Source organism: Pipistrellus hanaki (assembly GCF_964339955.1).
Source record: "Pipistrellus hanaki genome assembly, chromosome: 18".
In the NCBI taxonomy this organism is placed as follows: Eukaryota; Metazoa; Chordata; class Mammalia; order Chiroptera; family Vespertilionidae; genus Pipistrellus; species Pipistrellus hanaki.
In genome coordinates this window covers 32,884,770-32,907,581 of record NC_140520.1, presented here as the reverse complement: position 1 = coordinate 32,907,581, position 22,812 = coordinate 32,884,770, and the positions used below count along the sequence as shown (strand labels likewise).

The 22,812-nt window shown below is 47.0% G+C and overlaps 1 protein-coding gene and 1 long non-coding RNA gene across 16 annotated transcripts in view; one reads left to right on the top strand and one right to left on the bottom strand.

Moving 5' to 3' along the window:
• PLEKHA6 (pleckstrin homology domain containing A6) overlaps positions 1-6,931 on the bottom strand; it is a 135,299-nt gene extending 128,368 nt beyond the window's left edge. For all 15 annotated transcript variants that reach the window (XR_014793332.1, XM_084865814.1, XM_084865827.1 and 12 more), the window contains exons 1-2: positions 6,715-6,931; positions 1,327-1,403 (exon numbers count right to left, since the gene is read on the bottom strand). Coding sequence is in view for 14 of the 15 variants with exons in the window: in XM_084865814.1 (XP_084721940.1) it covers positions 1,327-1,403; positions 6,715-6,797 (160 nt within the window). In the remaining variant the exon portion in view is untranslated. The remainder of the gene's footprint in view (positions 1-1,326; positions 1,404-6,714) is intronic.
• A 12,828-nt stretch (positions 6,932-19,759) lies between these two features.
• On the top strand, positions 19,760-21,963 carry LOC311612746. The gene is made up of 2 exons (XR_014793343.1): positions 19,760-21,757; positions 21,792-21,963. It is a non-coding gene; the product is annotated as an uncharacterized lncRNA (long non-coding RNA).
• The last annotated feature ends 849 nt before the right edge of the window (positions 21,964-22,812 follow it).

The window sequence follows — 22,812 nt, the reverse complement described above, 5'->3', positions numbered from 1 at the left end:
CCTCTGGTGGCCGAAGGGGACTACTGGTCGACTGGTTGAACTGGTTGTTCACTTGGAGTCCCGCAGGCCTGTCTGACCTCTTCACTTTAGGCTAAAATCTCTGCCTGGACGTGCCCCCCCTTTCCCACTCGCCTGGCTGTTCCCCTCAGGCTGGGAATGGAGTCTGCTCCAAAGTAAGCAATCAGGGCTGGCCCTGCCCCCTTTTCTTTACGGTTCCCCCAACGTGAGGGAGTTCCCACCAGGCACCTGGGCTTTTTAAATGTAGCTTAATTAACATTTAAAATTCAGTTCCTCAGTCACACTAATCACATTTCAGCTGCTCAGCAGCCCCTGGCTGGTGGCGCCTGCGTTGGCAGCCCGGAGAGAGAACAGCTCCATGGGGGTCAGGTCCTTGGGTCCAGCTCTGGGGGCGGCGCTCTGCCCAGGCCAGGGGTGCTCAGGATGCAGGAGGCGAGAGGGGAGCAAAGCCTTTGTTCTCAGAGGCCTTTCCCAGATACTAATTGTAGAGTGGAGGCTTGGGAAGACCCGAGAGTGAGCATCAACGCTCCCGCAAGGTTCCGCTGAGCCCCTCCATGGAGAAAGGAAAAGTCCAACGGAAAGTCCTACTGCCACCTCAACCTATTGCGTCCTTTTATTTTTTTTCTTAAAAGCTTACTTTCTTTTTCCATCACCATTTAGCCCCTCTATGCCCTCTTCTACTTATTTTTATTTTAATTTTTTTTTTTTTAGAAGGGAGAGATGGAAGCATCAATGATGAGAGAGAATCATTGACTGGCTGCCTCCTGCATGGCCCCCCACTGGGGATGGAGACCGCAACCCAGACGTGTGCCCTTGACCGGAATCGAACCCGGGACCTTTCAATCCACAGGCCGACGCTCTATCCACTGAGCCAAATCGGCCAGGGTATGCCCTCTTCTATATCATCCCCCATCATGGCAATCACCACACTGTTGTCCGTGTCCATGAGTTCTCTCTCTTTTTTTTTTTTCTCAAACTCTCCGCTACTAACAGCCCCTCCCCCCAGAGCAGTGTGTCTGCTCTCTGTCTATGAATCTGTCTCTATTTTACTTGGTAATTCGGTTTGTCTATTAGACCCCACTTATGAGTGAAAGCATACGGTACTTGTCTTCCTCTGACTGGCTTGTTTCACTTCACGTTGTGCTCTCCAGGTCCCTCCATCCCTCGCAAAGGGTAACACTTTCTTCCTTCTTACAGCCGAGTGGTATTCCACTGGGTACATATGCCACTGCTTTCTATCCACTCATCTACTGATGGACACCACTGCTTCCTTTTCTGTTGCAAAACAGGGGCAGAGGAGCTTCTTACCTGGGCTGGAGCAGAATCCACTCTGGACGGGTGATTTCGTGCCAGGGTGCACCCAACTGGTTGACTTTTCCTCATCACTGTAGAAAACCAGTAAGAAAATGTCAGCTCCGAGTTCACATCAGCACCGACTGGCCGATCCCAGGCACCTGAGATGGAGCATCCCCATTCCATTCATTCATTCATTCATTCATTCATTCACATGCACAGAGCATTTACTGAGCAGGCGCTGAGGATTCAGAGAGGAACACTGTCAGATCCCTGACCCCAAATAAACAAACATGGGAAGATAGCGGCACAATATAATGTTGTATGTCAATTGCACCGCAATGTTTAACAGTCGAATCACATCGTGATGTGACAGGAAGTGTAACCCCTGTAACAGCCGAGCACAGTGCGGTCCCATCACAGAGAAGGAGCGCTAACCGGGGTGAAGTTAAGAAGAGGAACAGCACAAGGGCTTCGCTAGGGAGGTGGCATCTGAGGTGATGGTGAAGTCACGTGGGAAGAACAGGGAAGGTCCTTAGGGGGCAGCTCCTCGGTGGGTAAGGAAGGAGGAGGCCAGCGGAGCCCGCAGTCCCTGGGTGTCTGTAACTCCATGTGTTTTCATTCACAGCATCCCCACACATTAGGAATTTTCAGAGGACGAATGTGAGGTTCTGAGGGGTGCAGTCAGCCCAAAGCCACACCGTCCGTCAGTGATGATGCTGGGATTCAGACCCAGATCCATCCCCCATAAAGCCTGAGTTTCTCTAACAGCTTCCTCCCAGCAGGGTGGGCTCCCCGCGGGCAGATCCTCTGGGCTCTGGCCGAGGACCCGAGGGCAGAGGGCCCGTCGGTATTTCTCGGCCCACGCCAGCCACGTGCCACTGCCTTCTCCCATACCTTCTCGGCCAATCCAGGTCTGTGGAGCAGACGACTCTCAGACCACCTGTGTCACCCAGCTTACGAGGTGGGAGGTCCTTGGGGCCCAGGACACTCAGTGCTTTTAAGCTACAATTAATACTTTAATGAATATAACCAACTCTGTTAAGAAGGGCTCGCAAAATGTTTATTGAAGCAAGGTAGATAATAAACTGCACATATTTAAAAGTCTGGCTTAATTTAAAGTATATATATATATATATATATATATATATATATATATATATATATTCATGAAACTACCACAAAAATCAAGAAGTGAATTCCCCCAAATTTTCTTCCCCCCGCCCCCCCATAGTAATTCCTCTCTCTACACACACACACACACACACACACACACACACACACAGCTTTTGCTAACCTTCCCCTCCCCCCAGCAGCAAGGCTGCTTCCTGCTACTACAGGTTAGATCGCATTTTCTAGAGTTTCTAGAGTATGCTGTAGTGACTCATACAAGCTAGACCCCTTGGTTGCTTTCCTTCTCTTCTTCCTTCCTCCCTCCCCTGGGGGGTAGCGTGAGTGCACAGCTTGTTCCATTTCGTTACTGAGTAGTACTCCATCGTAGGCCATACGGGGGTGTGTTCCTCCACTCGCTTGCCGGTAGACATTGTGGTGGTTGTCAGTTTGGGGCCATGACAAAGGAAGCTGCTAGGAACATTCAGGTCCAAATCCCTGTGTGGAATGGACTTGCTTTTCTCTGGACTCCACTCATCTTTCCCTCCGTTTGGACAGGCTCCGCAGGAGGAGGTTTCCCAGCTCACCCGCCCCTCTAGGGAGAGGAGAGAAGGGGTACAGTGGCTGGTCTGGTGCCCCGGGGGCCCTGGAGACACTGGGGGCCCTCGGGGATGACAGCTGGGCTGGGCTTTGGTCCTGGGAGGCCATGGGAGAGGCGGCTGAGGAAGACTAAACCCGGCCAGCGCTGAATTGTGGGTGTGAGGGGACATTCGTTCCTGTACCTCCTCTCCCGCCACCCTGACACTTTCTGGCCCCTAATCCCTCTCCCGCTCTCACCCTGCCAGCTCCCTCCGTTTGCCTGGATATCATGAATAATCATGAGGTCAAGGGATGGACACAGCCCCACCACACCCTCAACTTCCTCTTCCCCCGGGCCGCCCCATGCAGGCCCCTGGGCCAGAACAATGCAGTCACCCGCTATCTCCATCCAGCTTTGGGCTGATGGGGACCCTGTGGAATTGGGAAGGCTGATGTCACTGCAAATCCGCAGTCTCCACGCTTAGCTGGGCCCTAGAAACTTCTTCCGGGGCTCCAGCCAGTTTGTTTGCTTCCTCCTCTCCTTCAGCCCTCACTCCTGCTTGTGTCTTCCACGGTCTGACCCTCGGCCCCCCTCTCAGTGCTGCCTCCTCCTCCAGCTCCTGTCTCCTGCTCCCCTTCTTAGGGAGCAAACGTTCCCTTTGGAAACCAGTCCCTCTGGTTGTCCCCACTTCCTGGTCTCCCACTCAGCAACCCCTGCGAACTGGTTCTGTTTCAAGTCCTCCCCTAAAGCCACTTTCCTAGTGGTCATTAAAGATCCCCACAGTTCCTGCATCCAGCAGACACGTCTGACTTCTCTATTGACTCTTCCTTTCTTCCTAACATCCTTCTTCCTCACCTTCTGAGGCAGCACCTCCCCTGGCCCTGGTGCTGTCCACCTCTGTGATTCCTGGCCGTCTCCATCCTCTCTCCCCTCTGTCCTTTTCTTAAACGTGGGTGCTGCCTGGGTACCCGCCTGTCTGCTCTCTCACCTACTCCTACTCCTGGGTGGTTCCACTCCCACACGATGGCTCTCAGGGCTCTCCAGCCCAGGCCCTTATCTTCAAGCTCTGTCCCATTAGACATCATATATATATATATATATATATATATATATATATATATATATAAAATTGATTTTTTACAGAGAGGAAGGGAGAAGGATAGAGAGCTAGAAACATCGATGAGAGAGAGACATCGACCAGCTGCCTCCTGCACACCCCCCATCAGGGATGTGCCCGCAGCCAATGTACATGCCCTTGATCAGAATTGAACCTGGGACCCTTCAGTCCGCAGACCGACACTCTATCCACTGAGCCAAACCGGTTTCGGCCAACATCACCTCTTGAATATCCCACAGGGACTTTAAGCTTGGAATTTTCCCACTGAACTTATCTCCCCTAAAATCTGTTCCCCTTCCCATACTCCTGGATCTCTGTCAATCTGACGTAAACAATTCTGAGATTTATCTTCAAATCTTCCTTTTTTCCTCCCTTCCCTCCCAACATTCAGGCAGTACATGAGTGCTCTCAATTCCACCCCCCTTTCTCCCACCTCACCCTCCCCTTCCCTTCTGTTCTCAGCATCCGAATGCAGTTCCCCATCAGCTGGACCTTCTGCAATTGCTTCCTAACCGCTCCCCACACCCCAGGCCATCCCGTCCATGCAGCTGCCAGAGGGAGCCTTCTAAAACGCAGCTCTGACTATGCTAGTCCTCTGTTTAAAATCTTTGCTTTCCCTTCGCCTACAGAATCAGGTTCACACCCCTTATCCCACCACATCTTCCGCAACCTCCACTCCATCTCAGGAGACCCCCTCGTGTCCTCGATAACCTGTGCCCTGGCACCCATCATGCCCTCCTTCCCATAAGCCTCTGCTTCAAGGCCCCTTTCATTGTGGCCTCTCTCCTCTCGAAGCAGCTCAAATGTTTCCTCCTTGGAGAACATTCGTTTTTTCTTCCTTGTATTCCTGGAGCACCATGAAAATCCTCTAGAATGTATTTTATTATTTCCTAAGTATTTATTTTCATTTTCTTTCTTCCCCCTTCAAGAAAAAAAAAAAAAAACACCTATATTTTTCCTTTTTTTTCTTTTTTTTTTTCTTCCTTATCTCCAATGCCTAGCCCTCCAGTAGAAAAGCAGTGGGCACTCAATAGAAGTTTGTGGAATGGAAGAAGAAGAGAAGGCCAGCCAGTGTGGCTCAGTGGTTGAGTGTCGACCTATGAACCAGGAGGTCGTGTTTTGATTCCCAGTCAGGACACACACCCAGGTTTCGGTCTTGATCCCCAGCATGGGGCGTGCAGGAGGCAGCTGATCAAAGATTCTTTCTCATCATTGATGTTTCGCTCTCTCTCCCTCTCCCTTCCTCTCTGAAATTAATAAAAATACTTTAGAAAGAAAGAAGAAGAGAAGCCAGAAGGCAAATGAGATTGGGAAGAAAGAAGTGGAGAGTCAGATTAATCCTTCATCAGAAAAACGGAGGAACGTGTGGAAATTCAGATCCCCAGGCTCCTCCCCAGGTCTTCTGAGCGCCTGCAGGTAGCGTCAGGTCGGCCTTTTTCATAATTTCCTCGGGTGATTCTTATGGGCAATAAAGTCTCCAGCCAGGGACGGTGGAAACTCCAATTTTAATAGTGGGGAATTTCTGTTATTTAAGAATCTAACGCAGGATCAAGAACTTCGATGGAGGTCACTTCTAAGATCATCTAATTGCAACCTCAATTATGATCACAGTGATGATAATTACAGAAGAAAGGCCTACAGCACACGAGGAAACCGAGAAACACTAGAGGGGAATTGCGGGCACAGGCGGGGAAGGGGAATGGCTCAAGTCAGCAGACACTGGACGGAGTCTGAGCCCTGGTAACAAGTGGCTTCATCTCCGCCGAGCACTCCCCACCTGAGGACCTCGCATCGGAGGTGCCCTCCGCTTGCCTGTTCCGTGTGGCTCTCCCGAGGAAGGGACAGCTCATCCTGGGCAGGGGGGCCGTTCGGGATGCCAGGCTTGTAGACTCGCTGTGTTCTCGGGAGATTTCTCTCCTGGCAAAGCATGACTATAGGACGAGCGGCCAAAATCGCGCCGGCGGGGCCCCTCTGTTATAATGAGATTATGCCAAAGCCATTTCGGTTTATGGAATTAATAGAACAGTGCTAATATATTACTACGAGCAGCAGAGGCCCGCGCTCCGAGGAATGCTGATGTAGTGGGCATCCCCTCCCTCCCCTGGACCACAGCCCCGCAGAGACGCCGGAAGGAGAGGCTGCGGGCCTGGGGACATGGGGTCCTGGGGTGAGGAAACGCCAGGGCCTGGGCGGTAGGGGCAGGGTCCCCTGATATTTTGTCACTGAGCCCAAGTCTTCCCTTAAGAATCGGGGTGGGGGGCAACAAAGAAAGAAAGAACCCAGCCCTGGCCCGTTCCGTGGGCTGCACAGAAGAGAAAACGCCGAGGGAAGGCCGGCACCTGCCCTACCTGGCCCTGCCCTGCCTGGCCCTGCCCTGCCAGCCCGCAGGAATGCCGAGTCCCTGCTGGACTTTGGTCGCCCAGGAAAAGGCGGGAGGAGACCCATTCAAACCGGCGTGTGGTAAACTTATTAGTCATGCCCCTTGTCCCAGCCGCCGCTTCCCCCTGCCCTCGCCTGCCGCCCCCCAGCCCTGCCACCACCGTGCAAGTTCGACAACTTTGAAGACATAAGGATCAACGAGAGACGGACAACGTACTTGATGAAGAAGACTCTCCCGCCGGGGTCCACTCCGTAGGTCCACCGGCCCAGCAAGTCCAGCCAGGCGGGCTCATCGGCCATCTCCGTGTCTCGCTGCCCCCCTGGCTTTCCAGCCACCCGGGGTGGGGGTGGGGGGGGGTTAGAGGCTGAGCTGGCAGGGGCTCCCCGCCCGCAGCCCCCACTCTCTGCTCCTCCCGGAGGCAGGGGTGGGGGCGGGGAGGGGGTCTGAGGTCAGGTGCAGCCCCAGCGAACGGCGTCCCTCCGGGTCGGTCCGGGCAGCAGCGGCTCCGGCCTCTCCCTGGAGGCAGCTGGCCGCCAGCCGGGCAGCGGGAGCCGGCAAGGCTTAACCCTCGCGGGGCCGAGCGAGCGAGCTCCACGCCGCCCAGCCCGAGCCGGCGCCACCTGCCTGCTGCCTCCTGCGCGAGCCGACTCCTCCCGGGGCGCCCGTGAACTTGGGACCGGAGACCGGCGGCGGCGCGGTGCGGGCTCGGGCGCTGGAGAGCTCGGGGCTGGACCGCTCAGCGCCGCTCCGGGTCCCGTCCCTCCGGCCCCGCGGCCCGCAGCCTGGCGGCCAAGCAGGGAGCAGGTTGCTGGGCGAGCCGGGAGTGTTCCTCGCCGCCCAGCGCCCAGCCCACACTTGAACCTGCGGCGGGAGGGGGCGGGGCCCGGGCGCCGCCTCCGAGGTAATGCACGGCCAGAAGGAGCCGCAGCCAGCGGGTCCCCCAGGTCCAGATGCTGGGCGGGAGCCGGAACCAGTTTGGCTTAAAGCTACGAACCATGAACTTGAGGGACGTGCCCAGCCCCGCTACACGGGGAAAAAAGAGGACTTGGTCAAGCCCGGTTCTGCTTGGCGGGAGGTAAGTTAGAGGATCAAAGGTCAAGCGCAGGGGAGGGTGGTGGCATGGGTGTGGGTTGGAAGGGGCCCTGGGAGACTCCCCTGGCTGAGATGCCAGCCGCGTTAGTCAGGCTCGTCCTCACCTTTCTTTCTTAGCACTTCCTCCAAGAAGCCTGCCGTGACTAAGTAGGATCCGAGGAGAGCTCAGGTCAGAAGACACTCAGAAGCCAACAGGTTTTACGTGCCTTCCGCCACACTTTCAGCAGAAAGGGAAAAAAGGAAAGAAAAGGCAGAGGAGCTGAAACCAGTTTGGCTCAGTGGATAGAGCGTTAGCCTGCGGACTAAAGGGTCCCAGGTTCGATTCCAGTCAAGGGACATGTACCTTGGTTGCGGGCACATCCCCAGTGGGGGCTGTGCAAGAGGCAGCTGATCGATGTTTCTCTCTCATCGATGTTTCTAACTCTCTATCCCTCTCTCTTCCTCTCTATGAAAAATCAATAAAATATATTTTTTTAAAAAAAGAAAAGAAAAGGCAGAGGAGGAAGTGTGTTCTGTGCACAGAACACAGGTTGCAGCATCCGATGCTGGCGTGCCAAAAATGCCTCTGCTGGGGTCCCCGCTCTGCTGTCGCGGGTCTGTGTCAAAGTTGGGCTCCCCTGGGCTTCCATGTGGTGTGCACCGTTTCCATCCCTGTGTCAGGCCCGGGGGAACAGACAGGGTGAGACACCTGTGTCTAGAGGAAGCACTGTGTCCGTGGCAGTTGGCAAGCACCTGTTGAGAGGGCATCCCTGCTGTGGGCACATGAGGATTTGATCCCTGTTCGGGCAGGTGACTCCTGCTCGCCCTGCAGGGTCTGCCCAGGGGTCACCTTCCCCAGGAAGCCGTTCTTTTTCTTTTTCTTTTTTTTAAAATATATTTTATTGATTTTTTTTACAGAGAGGAAGAGAGAGGGACAGAGAGCCAGAAACATTGATGAGAGAGAATCATCGATCAGCTGCCTCTTGCACACCCCCTACGGGGGATGTGCCCGCAACCAAGGTACATGCCCTTGACTGGAATCGAACCCAGGACCTTTCATTCTGCAGGCCAACGCTCTATCCATTGAGCCAAACCAGTTTCGGCAGGAAGCCGTTCTTGACTCCACCCCAGACAGATGGATGTGCCCATCCTCTCTCTGTGTGCCAGGCAGCCTCATTCATAGCCCTAGAGTGGCACTGACCATGGCGTGATGCAACCCTTCATGTCCTCGTCTGGCCCCTCCCTGGGCCATGTGCTCCTCCGGGCAGGGCCTGCACCCCACTCATCTGTCTAGCTCCAGCGCCTACCTGGGTGCACCCCGTTCCTGTTTGATGAATGACGGATACAGGCACAACTGGGACCTGAGTTAGGGTCCTGGTTACATCAGCAACCTCAGGGTGTGTGGGAGAGAGCTTTCTGGAAAAAGAAGCAGCTAACGAACCTTGCCGGTATCCCAGATTCTCAGCCTGGAGGGTGTAATTGTGTGTGCGTCTGAGCGACAGGGAAGCTAGAAGATGCCTCAGAGAGCATCTGGTCCAATCCTCTTGTTTAAATACTGGGGGGGAGGACAGAGAAGGATCTGCCCACCAGTGTCCCAGGCCAGAGCTCTTTCTATGACATCGCGCTGCTTCCAACACTGGAAATGCACGCCTCCGATGTACATACAGTTCCTGTGTGCCGTGTGTAAGCTGAGTATGTTCCCCAGATGCAGAAGAGGAGCAGAAATCATGACCCCCAATGCTTCTCCCCCTCCTCACACCCCACGGTTTCTAGTAGAAAAAGCAGACCCACACCCCAGAATCTAGATAGATGCCCCTTTGCTCCTGAATTGGGGTCGGGGGAGGCTCCGGGATCAGACTCCTCACCAGTCCCCAGTCCCCAGCCTTGAGAAACACCTGTAAGACTAATCCCACTGATAAAGCACTGAGCCACCTGCCCAGCCCCAGTGATATCTGAGGATCTGAATCCAGATTTGCTGCCACGATGCCTCCAGGGAAAATACCAGCAACAGTGAGTTCCCGGTCCAACCTGAGCAACCAGAAAGGGCAGCTGCTTGGGCTGAATGTGGGAGGAAATAGGGGACAAAATGACATCTATTTGAAAACATGTATTCCGCTGTTGTCTTCTTGAAGGAGTCGGAGCTCCTGTTAATTTAGTCCCAGGATTTTTATCTTGTTTGTCTCTAATGTAGACGGAGGTTCCTAGGACCATTTACCTAGTTAAGCAAAGGCCAGTGGTTGAGAATTTGAATGTTTTTTTACTCATTTGAACTAAGAAAAGAAATCAGGTATGAAAATACTTTTCTGTGGCATATTCTTGCCAATGACTTTCCATTCGAGTTCTTTGTTTGTTTGTTTGTTTGTTTGTTAATCCTTACCCAAAGATACTTTTCCATTAATTTTTTAAAGAGAGTGGGAGAGAGAGTGAGAGACAGAGAGAAACATCGATATGAGAGAGACACATCGATTGGCTGTCTCCTGCATGTGCCCCGACTAGGTCCGGCCTGCAACCAAGGTACATGCCCTTGACTGGAATTGATCCTGGGATCCTTTAGTCGTTGGGCCGATGCTCCATCTATTGAGCCAAACCAGCTAAGGCTCCATTTGAGTTCTTGATTATGAACTATTATCAATATTAATACAGCCCTGGCTGGTTTGGCTTGGTGGATAGAGCATCATTAAGAATCTTAATGAGATTATCCTGGATTATTTGGGTAGGCCCTAAATTTAATGACAAGTGACCTTATAAGAGAAAGGCAGGGGAAGACTTGAAAAAACAGAAGAGGAGGAGACAGGGTGACCACAGAGGCAGAGATTAGAGTGACACAAAGTCAAGGAATGCTGACAGCACCAGAAGCTGGATGAGGCAAAGAAGGAATTCTACCCTAGAGCCTCCAGAGGGAATGTGGCCCTGTCAACCCCTTGAGCTCAGACTTCTGGCCTCTAAAATCTCGAGAATGTTTTATTGTTTTGGGCCACCCAGCAGCCATGGGAGATTAATACAGTACCTACAGGAAAATCATAACTTAATGGAAACCAAAATTAATATCTATTATTTTCACTTGTCTAATATCCGACCTTCCTTCTTATGTTATTAGATACACCGAGTTTCCTTTGACATCTATCCTTCTGCCACTGTCAGCCCATGTGGATTGGCTGGGCTGGCCCCACCCCCACCCCGACTCCATTGGAGAATGGATACTGTGACAGATGTGGCTAATCTGTCTATTTCCCTGGACATAGTGATTGGTTCAGGAAGGACCACATGACTCACACCAAACCAATGAGATTGTTTTAAGAAGATCCCAGAGTTCCTGGGAAGCCTTTTTTCTCTTGGATTTGAAGCTGGCATGTGTCACTGTGATGCTGCTGGGGAGAGCCTACTGAAAATGAAGCCAATACAGAAAAAAAGTGGAGCCAGAAAGTGAAAAGAGACTGGGTCCCCCTTAAGCCCTAGAACCCAGCTCGCCAGAAAAGACTCTACACCTGGAATTTCAACTTGTCAGCGCAAATAAATACCCTTATTCACTTCTGCCAGTTTGAGTTGGGTTTATACCCCTAACAGGAAAGTCCTGACCAATATAAAGGTCATATTGTCTTGTGAGCCTGTTTCTTTGGCATAACCAATGTTTCTTTGGGAAAGCCAATGAGATAACCACCTGCATTTGTAGAGACTTATACATCGTATTTTCCGGCGTATAAGACGACCCCCTAATTTTTACAGTTAAAACATAGGTTTAGGCCTATATTCGCTGTATAAGACTACCCCCCACTTCAAAGAAAAGACTTACTTTGCCGTCAAGATCTGCAGGTAATTTTTGTGCAATTTTGGTCTTTTGCCCCCGATTTTCGGTTGACTTTTTTTCGGTTCAGAAGTCGTCTTATACGCCGGAAAATACGGTAAGAATAGGAACTCTTCTCTTCCAAGGAAACCACAATTTTAGATTAAGAAAGACTTTTAGCCCTGGCTAGTTTGACTCAGTGATAAGTGTCAGCCTGTGGACTGAAAGGTCCCGGGTTTGATTCCAGTCAGGGCACATGACCAGGGTTGTGAGCTCAATCCCCAGTAGGGGAGATGCAAGAGGCAGCCAATCAATTATTCTTTCTCATCATTGATGTTTCTATCTTTCTCTCCCTCTTCCTTCCTCTCTGAAATCAATTTAAAAAAAATTTTTTTAAAAGAAGGGTCTTAGTGGTCATCTAACCCAAAGCCTACATTTCCCTCCTGGAGAATACTGGAGCACTCAGGGGGGGTACCCAGAGTTGTGGCAATTCCATGGAACCACAACTGAGGTCTCCTGAAAACCTGATCAGTAGAAAGCTACTATATTTTAAGACATTTGCTTCATCATTTAAATATAGTTAGTGAAGAGACTCACATAGTTGCAAGATTTTAACAGATTCCTTTATTCTATAAAAGAATAAACACAACAGTAGTTTTTATTGAGTGCTGATATTTAATAGTTATATTCATCTGCAACTAGGTCACCAGCCACTGGTGATTTTTACAGGAATAGGAAGCAAAGGAAGAGAAGGCAGGGGCCAGGTCTGCTGGGATTAGATAGATGATGGTGTAAATATGCAAGAGCCCAGACAGACTCAGTGCTTCTAGAAGAGCTTGAGAGAAAAGGTTTTCGTTCCAAAAACCATTGTACTAGTGTTGACCAGAGGATTGTAGGATGTGGAGGGTTCCCTCAGCCAGTTGGGTTGAATGACATTTGTTGCACAGATATTTATTGAGTACCTTCTGTGGGCCAGGTACTCTCTTAGGTATAGGGGATCCAGGAATGAACACAACAGAAAGTACCTGCTCTCACTGAGTTTACATTTAGAAAGTATAGAAGATGAGTGGATGGAGTACAACTGAAAGAACAGAAGGGGGTAGGATGCTGATATAGCAGATTTCATATATTTACATAGGGTGGATGGGAAAGGCCTCACTGAGAAGAATGACTTTTGAGTAAAGATTTGAAGGAAGTGAGAGAGCAAACCACGTGGCCACTGGGGAAGTATGTTCCAGGCAGAGGAAGTAGTCAGTATAAAGGTCCTGAGGCAGGAACACCCTTGGAGAGACAGCCAGGAGCCCAGTGTGGCAGAGGCAGGGTGAAGGAGGGAGAGAATTGGAGGAGATGAGGACCAAGAGGGGTTAGGGAGGCAGATCAATCCAGGCCAATGTAAGTAGATTTGCTGTTATTCTGAATGAGATGGAGGACTGTGTGTGGGAATGACATGATCTCCATGACTTCACTTTTTAAGAGGATTATTCTGGCTGCTGTTTGGAATAGGGTAGAAGCAGATTCCAGCTAGAAGGCTATTGCAATTATTCAAACAAGATACGATGATGCTTTGTTCGTGATGCTGGGGGGTAGAAGCAGTGAGAAGTGGTCAAATTCCCTGTGTCTTTTGAAAGTGTAACTGACCGGATTTGTTGATAGATTGCAACAATTGGACTGTGAGAGGAAGAGAGGAGTTCAGTTGACTCCAAGGTATCTGACCTAAGCAATTGATAGCCTAGAGTTGCCATGAACAGAGATGGGCGTAGGCTGCAGGGAGAAGTGTGCCAGGGGAGAATGGGGAAACACAGCTTCAATTCTGAGCATGTTAAGTTGGAGATGCCTGTGAAATACCCAAGTAGGATACATCAGGCTATCTCAGGAATAGAGACCTACATTTAGTGTTTTTCAGTGATTAGAGTGTCTTAAAGCTGGTTGAGATCACACAAGGAAATGAGTGTAGGTAGGGAGGGGGCGGAGATCAAGGGCTGAGAACTGGGACACTCCAACTTTTAGAGGTCAAGTTAATGAGGAGGAACCTGCACAGGAGGCTGAATAACAAGCAGCCAGTGGAGTAGGAGGAGAACAAGAGAGAGTAGTGTCCTGGAAGTGAGCCGTGAGTGTATTCACACCCACCACAGGGAGAAGGCAAGCGCGGATGGGGCTGGTGCTCTGGGAGGGCTGAGGTTAGGGTGGGTTCTGTCTGAGCAGGAAGCGACTTGCTCTCTTGTGTGAAAGGGTGGAGAGACAGCTCAGGCTATTTTTAAGTTGGTCTGAGAAGGGGCCTGGGAAGATGATCATTTTGGCTAATGAGCCCTTGCTCGGCGAAGAGAAGTGCGGCTGAAATGTGCTTCCTTCAGCTTCATCTGGGAGTCTCTGCTCTGGCTTCTCCTGGGAATGGCGCCAGCCCGAGATGGCTGGCTGGCTTTTCCTGCCAAGACTGTGTCAGGGAGCAGAGAGCTGGCACTGGCAAGTGCCCGGAGAGGGAGGGGAGGAATGAAATTGTCAGTCACCAGCTCAGGACAAGAGATGCAGGCTGGGTGGAGCCCAGAGGGATAGCCCAGTAGTCAACCTGCTGATATTTCCTCTCGGAATCTCTTCTTGGATCTACAGCTTAGATAACACTCCTTCTGTACTGGCTTTAGTGTGTGACCCAGGGTTTTTCTAGAAAATGGCAGCTGGGACTCGCGTTGGCACTTCCTGAAACCAACACAGCAAGCACTTTGGCTCAGCTTAGTTCAAGTAACATATAAAGCACCACTAGGCCACTCTCTCCGTTAAAACTGTTCCAGCTGCTAGTTTCTTCCCCTGTCATCTTTGCCACCCACGAGTCTACTCTCCTGTCTTCTGTATTCATCAAACACCTGGTCCCCTGGTTCAGCATCTTCCTCTCTGTTCCTTAACTCCCTCATTTTGGGGTGACTTCAGTGCTAATGTTAATGAACTATAGCCATTGTCCTAACCTCGCAATACCCACTATCCTCAACTCCAGGCAAATTCACATCCACTTCAATAACTTGCTCATACTCAAGGCCATACCTTAGATTCTCTTATCATTCAGATTTACTCCAACTTGGAAACCATAAACTCTAAAACCTCATTTTCTAATCACAGTTTTGATCTTTCTAACACCCTGATTCCTCTCTCTCCTTTACACCTGCCCTTGCCTTCCAACAGTTCCTTAAGCCTTTCAAATTGTTTCCTGCTGTAGCCTGTTTCATTCCTGCACTTCTTGGCCCAAACTCATGGCCTCACTTCATACCCTCACTGGTCAGTATTCCTGTTGACTTGTCTTTTGCTTTATGCACACTGTAAAACTCTACTCTGGATTAATCTGCCCACCTTTTCTGCTCCTATGCCCAGGAAAAACATCCAATCAAGCCATTTGGAGAAATTATAAACAAACGGAACATTTTTGCACAGTGCCCTAGCTGCTTTGACTCGGTGGATATAGCATCGGCCTGTGGACTGAAGGGTCCCAGGTTTGATTCCAGTCGAGAGCACATGCCCAGGTTTCAGGCTCAATCCCCAGTAGGGGGCATGCAGGAATCAATGATTCTCTCTCATCATTGATGTTTCTATCTCTCTCTCCCTCTTCCTTCCTCTCTGAAATCAATAATATATAGATATAGATATAGATTCTTTTGTACAGCAAAAGAAACCATCAACAAAACAAAAACACAACCTACTTAATAGAAGAGCCGAAACCAGTTTAGCTCAGTGGATAGAGCATCCGGTCTGAGGACTGAAGGGTCCCAGGTTTGATTCCGATCAAGGGCATGTGCATTGGTTGCGGGCAAGTCCCCGGTGGGGGCTGTGCAGGAGGCAGTTGGTCGATGTTTCTCTCTCATCAATGTTTCTGACTTTCTATCCCTCTCCCTTCCTCTCTGTAAAAAAATCAATAAAATATATATATTAAAAAAATAGAAGATATTCATCAACTATACATCTGATAAGGGATTAATATCCAAAATTTATAAAGAACTCATAAACTCAACACTAAAACAAAAAATCCAGTAAAAAAATCAGTAGAGGACCTGAATAGACAGTTCTCTAAAGAGGACATATAGATGTCCAACAGACACATGAAAAGATGCTCAATGTCATTAATCATCAGAGAAATGGAAATTAAAATCACAATGAGGTATCACCTCACACCTGAATGGCTACCATCAACAAGTCAACAAACAACAAATGTTGGTGAGGATATGGCTCAGCGGATAGAGCATGGGCCCATGGACTGAGGAGTCCCAGGTTTGATTCCAGTCAGGGGCATGTATCTTGGTTGCAGGCTCAATCCCAGCCCTAGTAGGGCACGTGTGGGAGGCAGCCAATTGATGTGTCTCTCACATCAATGTTTCTCTCTGTCTTTCCCCTCCCTTCCACGCTCTCTAAAAACCAATGGAAATTTTTTCAAATATCCTCAGTTGAGGAGAGAGAGAGAGAGAGAGAGAGAGAGAGAGAGAGAGAGAGGGAGAGAGGGAGAGAAATAGTAGCAATATATATACATATATATAATGAAATATTACTATATTACTTGGCCATAAAAAAAGAATGAATTATTGCCCTAGCCCGTTTGGCTCTGCAGATAGAGCATCAGCCTGTGGACTAAAAGGTTCCTGGTTGGACTCCAGTTAAGGGCATGTATCTTGGTTGCAGGCTCCTCCTGGCCCAGACCCTGGTCAGGGTGTGTGCAGCAGGCAACCAATTGATGTGTTTCTCTCACATCATTTTTCTCTCTGTCTTTCCCTCTTTATTCCACTCTCTCTAAAAACCAATAGAAAAATATACTTGTGTGAGGATTTTTAAAAAAGGGAAAGAATGAAATCTTATCATTTGCAACAGCATAGATGCACTTAGAAGGTAATATATTAAGTAAGTCAGACAGGGTGAAACAAATACCATATAATTTCATTTATATGTGGAATTTAAAGAACAAAATAAAAGAACAAATGAAATAGAAGCAAATTTATAGTTGCAGAGAACAGACTGATGGTTGCCAGAGAAAAGAGAGGTGGGGGGGCTGGGTGGAAAAGGTGAAGGGATTAAAAGTACATTGGTGGCCTGGCCAGAGTGGCTCATTGTTGAGCATCAACCCATTAACCAGGAGGTCACAGGTTTTGGGCTTGATCCCCAGTAGGGGGTGTGTAGGAGGCAGCTGATTGATGATTCTCTCTCACCACTGATGTTTCTCTCTCTCTCTCCCTCTTCCTCTCTTGCTCAGATCAATAAATGTTGGTAGTTTCAAGAGTCACAGAATAAGGAATATAGCCAATAATATTATAATAACTATATATGGAGTCAGGTGGGTACTTGAACTACCAGAGGAATCACTTTGTAAAGTATATGATTTTCTAACCATTATTTTGTACACCTGGAAGGAATGCAAAATATTTTGGAATGTAAACTTTAATTGAAAAATAAAAATAAATTTCACAGGTCAAAAAAGCATAGGAAAATTAGAAAACATCGAACTAAATTAAAATGAAAACACAACATGTCAACATGTTTGAGAAGCAGCTAATGCAGGGATTATAAGGGAATTTATAGCATTGACTACTTATATCAGAAAAGTGGTTTTGAAAAGTGGTCTAAGCTGTACCTTAAGAAATTAATAAAAGAACAGCGAATTAAATACACACACAAAAAAAATAGAAGGAAGGGGATGGAACTAGAAACTAGTGGACTAGAACACAAAACTCAGCAAAATAAAGTAAAAAAAAAAAAAAAAAGGAGGAAAATCAATGAAACCAAAAGCTGATTCTCTGAAAAGATCAATGGAATTGACAAATCTTTAGCCAGAATAAAGGGGGGGAAAAGAGAGAAAACATAAATTACCAACATCAGGAATGAAAGAGAAGACAGCACCAATCTATTGACAAGACAAGGATGCCTGTTCTCACCACTTCCATTCAACAATGTACTAAATATCCTAAAAAAATAAATAAATAAATAAATAAAGGTATACAGATTGGGAAGAAAGGGAAAAAGCTATTTTTATTCTAAAATGTGACCATCTGTGTAAAAAATCCTAAGGTCCAGGATGTAAAATACAAAAATAATAAGAAATTGAATTGAAAACAATACAACTTACAATAGCATTTAAAAATAGGAAATATTTAGGGATAAAGGTAACAAAATCAGTATATTGAAAACTACTAATATTGCTGAGGGAAAGAGACCTAGAATATAAATGCAAAGGACCTAGAATAGCCAAAACAATTTCTTTTTGGGGGGTGGGAGTGATTTCAAGACTTATTATAAAGACACATTAATCAAGTGTTGTGTTTATGTAAGGACAAAGATACAGATCAATGAAATAGAATAGAAGATCCAGAAATAGACTTCGATATACTGGTCAACTGATTTTTAATAAAGGTGTTAAGGTTATTCAATGGAGAAAAGATAGTCTTTTCACCAACTGAATATCTATTGATATATGCAAACCCATGAATCTCAACCCTTACTTTATACCATGTACAAAAGTTAATTCGAAACGGATCATGGACTTAAATGTCAAAGTTAAAACTATACTTCTTCCAGAAGAAAACAGCAAAATATTTGTGACCTTGCATTAGGGATAGATTTTTATGATAGGATAGAAAAATCATAGACCATGAAAGAAAAATTTTGAAAAATTGGACTCCTAAAATTTTTTTTAAATTTTACTCTTCAAATGACACTATTGTGAAAATGAAAGAACAAGCCATACACTAGAGAAAATATTTATAAAACATTTATATGATAAGGACCTATATCTACAATGTATTAAACAACATACACATACACACAAACAAACAAATTGGTTAAAAAAAAAAACAGACAATAGATCTAAATTATTGTACACCAAAGAAGATACTTGCCATTGCAAATTAACATATAAAAACATGTTTCATATCATTAAACACAAGGAAATGCAAATTTACACCAAAATAAGATGTCACTACAAACTCACCAAACTAGCTAAGCTTAAAAAGACTTACAAAATCAAGTGCTGGTAAGCATATGGAACAACTGGGCCTCTCATACGTTGCTGCCAAGTGCGAGTTTTCTAATAAAATTAAACATATACTTACCATATGATTCAATGATCTCACTCCTAACTGTATTCAAAAGGAATGAAAACGTATGTCCACAGAAATACTTGTATGCAAATCTTCATAGCAGCTTTATTCATAATAACCACAAACTGTAAACAAACCATTCATCAACTAGTGAGTGAATAAATTGCAGTGGAACACTACTCAGCAATAAAAAGGAACGGGCTACCAATAAACTCAACAGCGGAGATGAATTCCAAAAGCATTGCACTGGGCTAAAGAAGCTAGGCACCATGGTATGTAGAATACCATTTTTATGACATTCTGGAAAAGGTAAAATGGTGCCAAAAATGGCTGCCCAATACTGGAGGTTGGTTGAATCCAGAAGAGAATGAGGAAACTTTTTGGGGTGATGCAAATGCTCTGACTTTTGATTGTGGCAGTATTTACATGTTAGTCAAAACTCACCGATGCCTGGTATTGTATGTGAATTACATCTCACTAAACTGGTACAAAATGTTCCTAGCTATCTAGGGAGACTGGATATGAGTGCGACCCTGCCTAATGAGGAAGTGCTTTGCATAACATTGGTCAACTCCCCTCCTGCTCTCACTTGGAAGATCAGTAATGAAGACAGAACATCAACTGATTTGAAACCTTGGGTTTAAAGTCATCCCTAGTAATAACAGCTTCTCACAAATATCTCAAGGACTATAAATAAACAGAACATACACATTGAATACAGGCCTTTTCACACATTTAACTGCTTATTGGAAACACAAATTAAGAAATGACTTAATTGTTGCGTGCATGAGGGGGGAGAACCTGTCCATTAGGAGGAAGCTATGAAAACTGTCCCGGGAGTTAAAGTGTACTATGTATCTAAGACATTCTGGTCCCTGTGCTCAGAACCCTTCCACCAATGATGAGCTGCAATCTACAGGGAAAAAAGGAAATGTGATAAAAAGGTTAATATTGAAAACAAAACGATGAACTATGAAGACAGAGATGGAGTCATCATCAGGGAAGTCTTTGAGGGAAGATGCACACGATCAAGGAAGTAAATATTCCCAACAGACCCGAGGGAGTCTATGCCAGGGTTGGGATGGGGGTGGGAGGGGTATAAGAAGGGACACCGGTCTAAGGTAATTCATTCCTTTTGAATACAGTTAGGAGTGAGATCATTGAATCATATGGTAAGTATATGTTTAATTTTATTAGAAAACTCGCACTTGGCAGCAACGTATGAGAGGCCCAGTTGTTCCATATGCTTACCAGCACTTGATTTTGTAAGTCTTTTTAAGCTTAGCTAGTTTGGTGAGTTTGTAGTGACATCTTATTTTGGTGTAAATTTGCATTTCCTTGTGTTTACCCTGGGAAGTTAATTGCCAAGAACATGCACCTGATTCAACACTTGAACTTCCCAGCAGGACTTCCCTTCTGCAGTGCAATATTCCTCTGAGAAAGGGCCACCTCTTAGGCCAAGAAAGCTGGGAGTGTAGGCAGGTTGTCCTGGGGAAGGGACTCTGTTCAAAGGTGGCTGTCTAGAGAATATGGCCATCGGTAGTAAGAATAAACAGAAATAAAAGACCTCCTCTGTAAATTCCTAAAGGTACAAAAACAAAAGAAAGAAAACTTCTCCTCCTACACAGTCAAATCAAGCTGAAATAGCCCTCGCCGGTTTGGCCCAGTGGTTAAGTATTGGCCTGAGGACTGAAGGGTTCTGGGTTCAATTCCAGGTCAGGGCACATGCCTGGGTTGCAGGCTTGATCCCCAGTAGTGGCGTGCAAGCTGATCAATGATTCTCTCTCATCATTATTATTTCTAACTCTCTCTCCTTCTCCAAAATCAATAAAAATATAATTTTAAAAAATCAAGCTGAAATAAAAGGAAAAGTATTGCCTGGCCAGAGAGGCTTCGTTGGTATCACCTGTGCCCCAAAAGGCTGCCAGTTCAATTCCCTGTCAGGGCACATACCTGGTTTGTGGGACCAAAGCAACTGGTAGGAGTCTCTCTCTCTCTCTCTCTCTCTCTCTCTCTCTCTCTCTCTCTCTCTCTCCCAACATGCCCTCGAGTGAGGATTCAATAAAAAAATAAATAAAAAGGGAAGGGAAGTACACAGTAATGCAGTTGAAAGCTGCCTCCGTCACTGCAGGCACAGGAAAACTGTATGCAAATGCACAGTGACCTTCCTTGGAGCCAATACCAACTTACCGGGGAGCAGCCCTGGGTCCCCAGCTGTCCTTGGCTACTAGTTCTAAGAGGGCAACAGGCAACATCAGCATGAACCCCAGCCCAGTAGTTCTTGAGGCTCATTTCCTCCTGCAGGCCAGCCACAGAGGAGGGTTTTTTATTTCTGTTTATTCTTACTACCGATGGCCATATTCTCTAGACAGCCACCTTTGAACAGAGTCCCCTCCCCAGGACAACCTGCCTACACTCTCAGCTTTCTTTGCCTGAGAGGCGGCCCTTTCAGAGGAATATTGCACTGCAGAAGACAAGTCCCGCTGGGAAGTTCAAGTGTTGAATCAGGTAACAGTGACTCTCCATGCCCTGAGCAATGCGGCACCATCTCTCCTCTCCTTGAGAAGAACTACCCTGATGCCAGGGGATGCATTAGAAAGCTGGATGCTGAACAAACAATTCCGTAAAAATAAAGCCCTAACTGGGAAAATTCCAATACACAAAACCCAGCAAATATCCCTACCTCAGACCCCCAGTCTCCTAAATCATCACTATGTCCATCTTATTCATTTGTTTGAGTTCAAATACAAATACAAATCTTGGTTCTCCTGTAAGGAACAGGCCCCAGCCCTGTGGGTTACTACAAACTGGGAAGTTTTCCAGCTTCTTTCTACTGAGAGAGGACTTTCATCCTAGCAACCGCCATTAGGTTAGTGATAATGGGGATCCACCGGGCACGCCAAGATGGTAACACCATCTAGTGGAATCAACAGAGCGTCTCTAGCAACCTAGCACCAATCTTCCCTCTGGTGCAGTGGGAAGAAGACTCTTGTATTCCAACACAGAATATTAATTCCAGAAAAAGAAGTGCCTCGGCTGATTTGATCACATATTAAACCCATAAATTAACATGCACCTTACTAATGACATTCAAATTAATTGATGTGGTATCCCTAGCCAAAATGAAATCTGTAATTACATTCTACAAATTTAGAGCTTATTACCGCTTCTCTCTAAGGACCTCTCCGTTCTGTGATTCTACATCACTACGGTTGTGGAACATGGGTTTCTAATCAGACATGACTGTGCGGATGAAATCTCAGTAAAGGCTAGAGGAAAGGTGACTTAAAAAGTTAGTGACTCGTTCTACCAGCAGGGTTCTGAGCTCAGAGTAGGTAAGACAGACAACAAGGTCCCTGCTCTCGGGGCGTTTACAGACTACTGAGGGTCGCGGCAGATAAGAAACAAGTAAAGATGTTAACAAAATGAGGTCAGAGTGACCATAATTTTAAGAGGTAAAATAAAAGGGAAAAGGGGGTTGGGGTGGTTAGATGTCTCTTGCAGGAGATATTGAGACCCAAAGAGGAGTTAGTCTTCTCATGATGAAGTTTTTTTTTTTTTTTTTAAAACAATCATTCCAGAACATACATCCAGATGAGCCTTTTTCAATTTTGGGGGGACTCCTCTCTCGTTTTTGCTTTCAGAGCCAATGTATGAACTCTCTTAAGAAAGCAGGCTTGGCCTGGAGGTGTGGCTCCCGTACACCTCTATTCTAGTTCTATTGCTTCCCTGGGCATCAGTCAGGCACATACATAGGTGGTGGATTCGATCCCTAATGAGGGCTTGTATGGGAAGGCAACCTATTGATGTTTCTCTCGCTCTCTTTCTCTCTCTTCCACCCCCACTCTTTAAAATCAAGAAACAGCCGAAACCAGTTTGGCTCAATGGATAGAGCGTCGGCTTGGGGACTGAAGGGTCCCGGGTTCGATTCCGGTCAAGGGCATGTGCCTTGGTTGCGGGCATATCCCCAGTGGGGGGTGTGCAAGAGGCAGCTAATCAATAACTCTCTCATTGATATTTCTAACTCTCATCTCTCTCCCTTCCTTTCTGTACAAAATCAATAAAATATATTAAAAAAAAAATAAAATCAAGAAACATGTCCTGCCCTAAAAGGTTTGGTTCAGTGGATAGAGAGTTGGCCTGCGGACTCAAGGGTCCTAAGTTCGATTCCAGTCAAGGGTATATACCTTGGTTGGGGCCACATACCCAGTAGGGAGTGTGCAGGAGGCAGCTGATCAATGTTTCTCTCTCATCGATGTTTCTAACTCTCTATTCCTCTCCCTTTCTCTCTGTAAAAAAATCAATAAAATATATTATTTTTTAAAAAAGAAAGTAGCATGTCCTTAGGTGAGGATTTAAAAGAGAGGAAAAAAAAAAAGCAGGTTTAATTCAAAGAAGCTTCCTTAC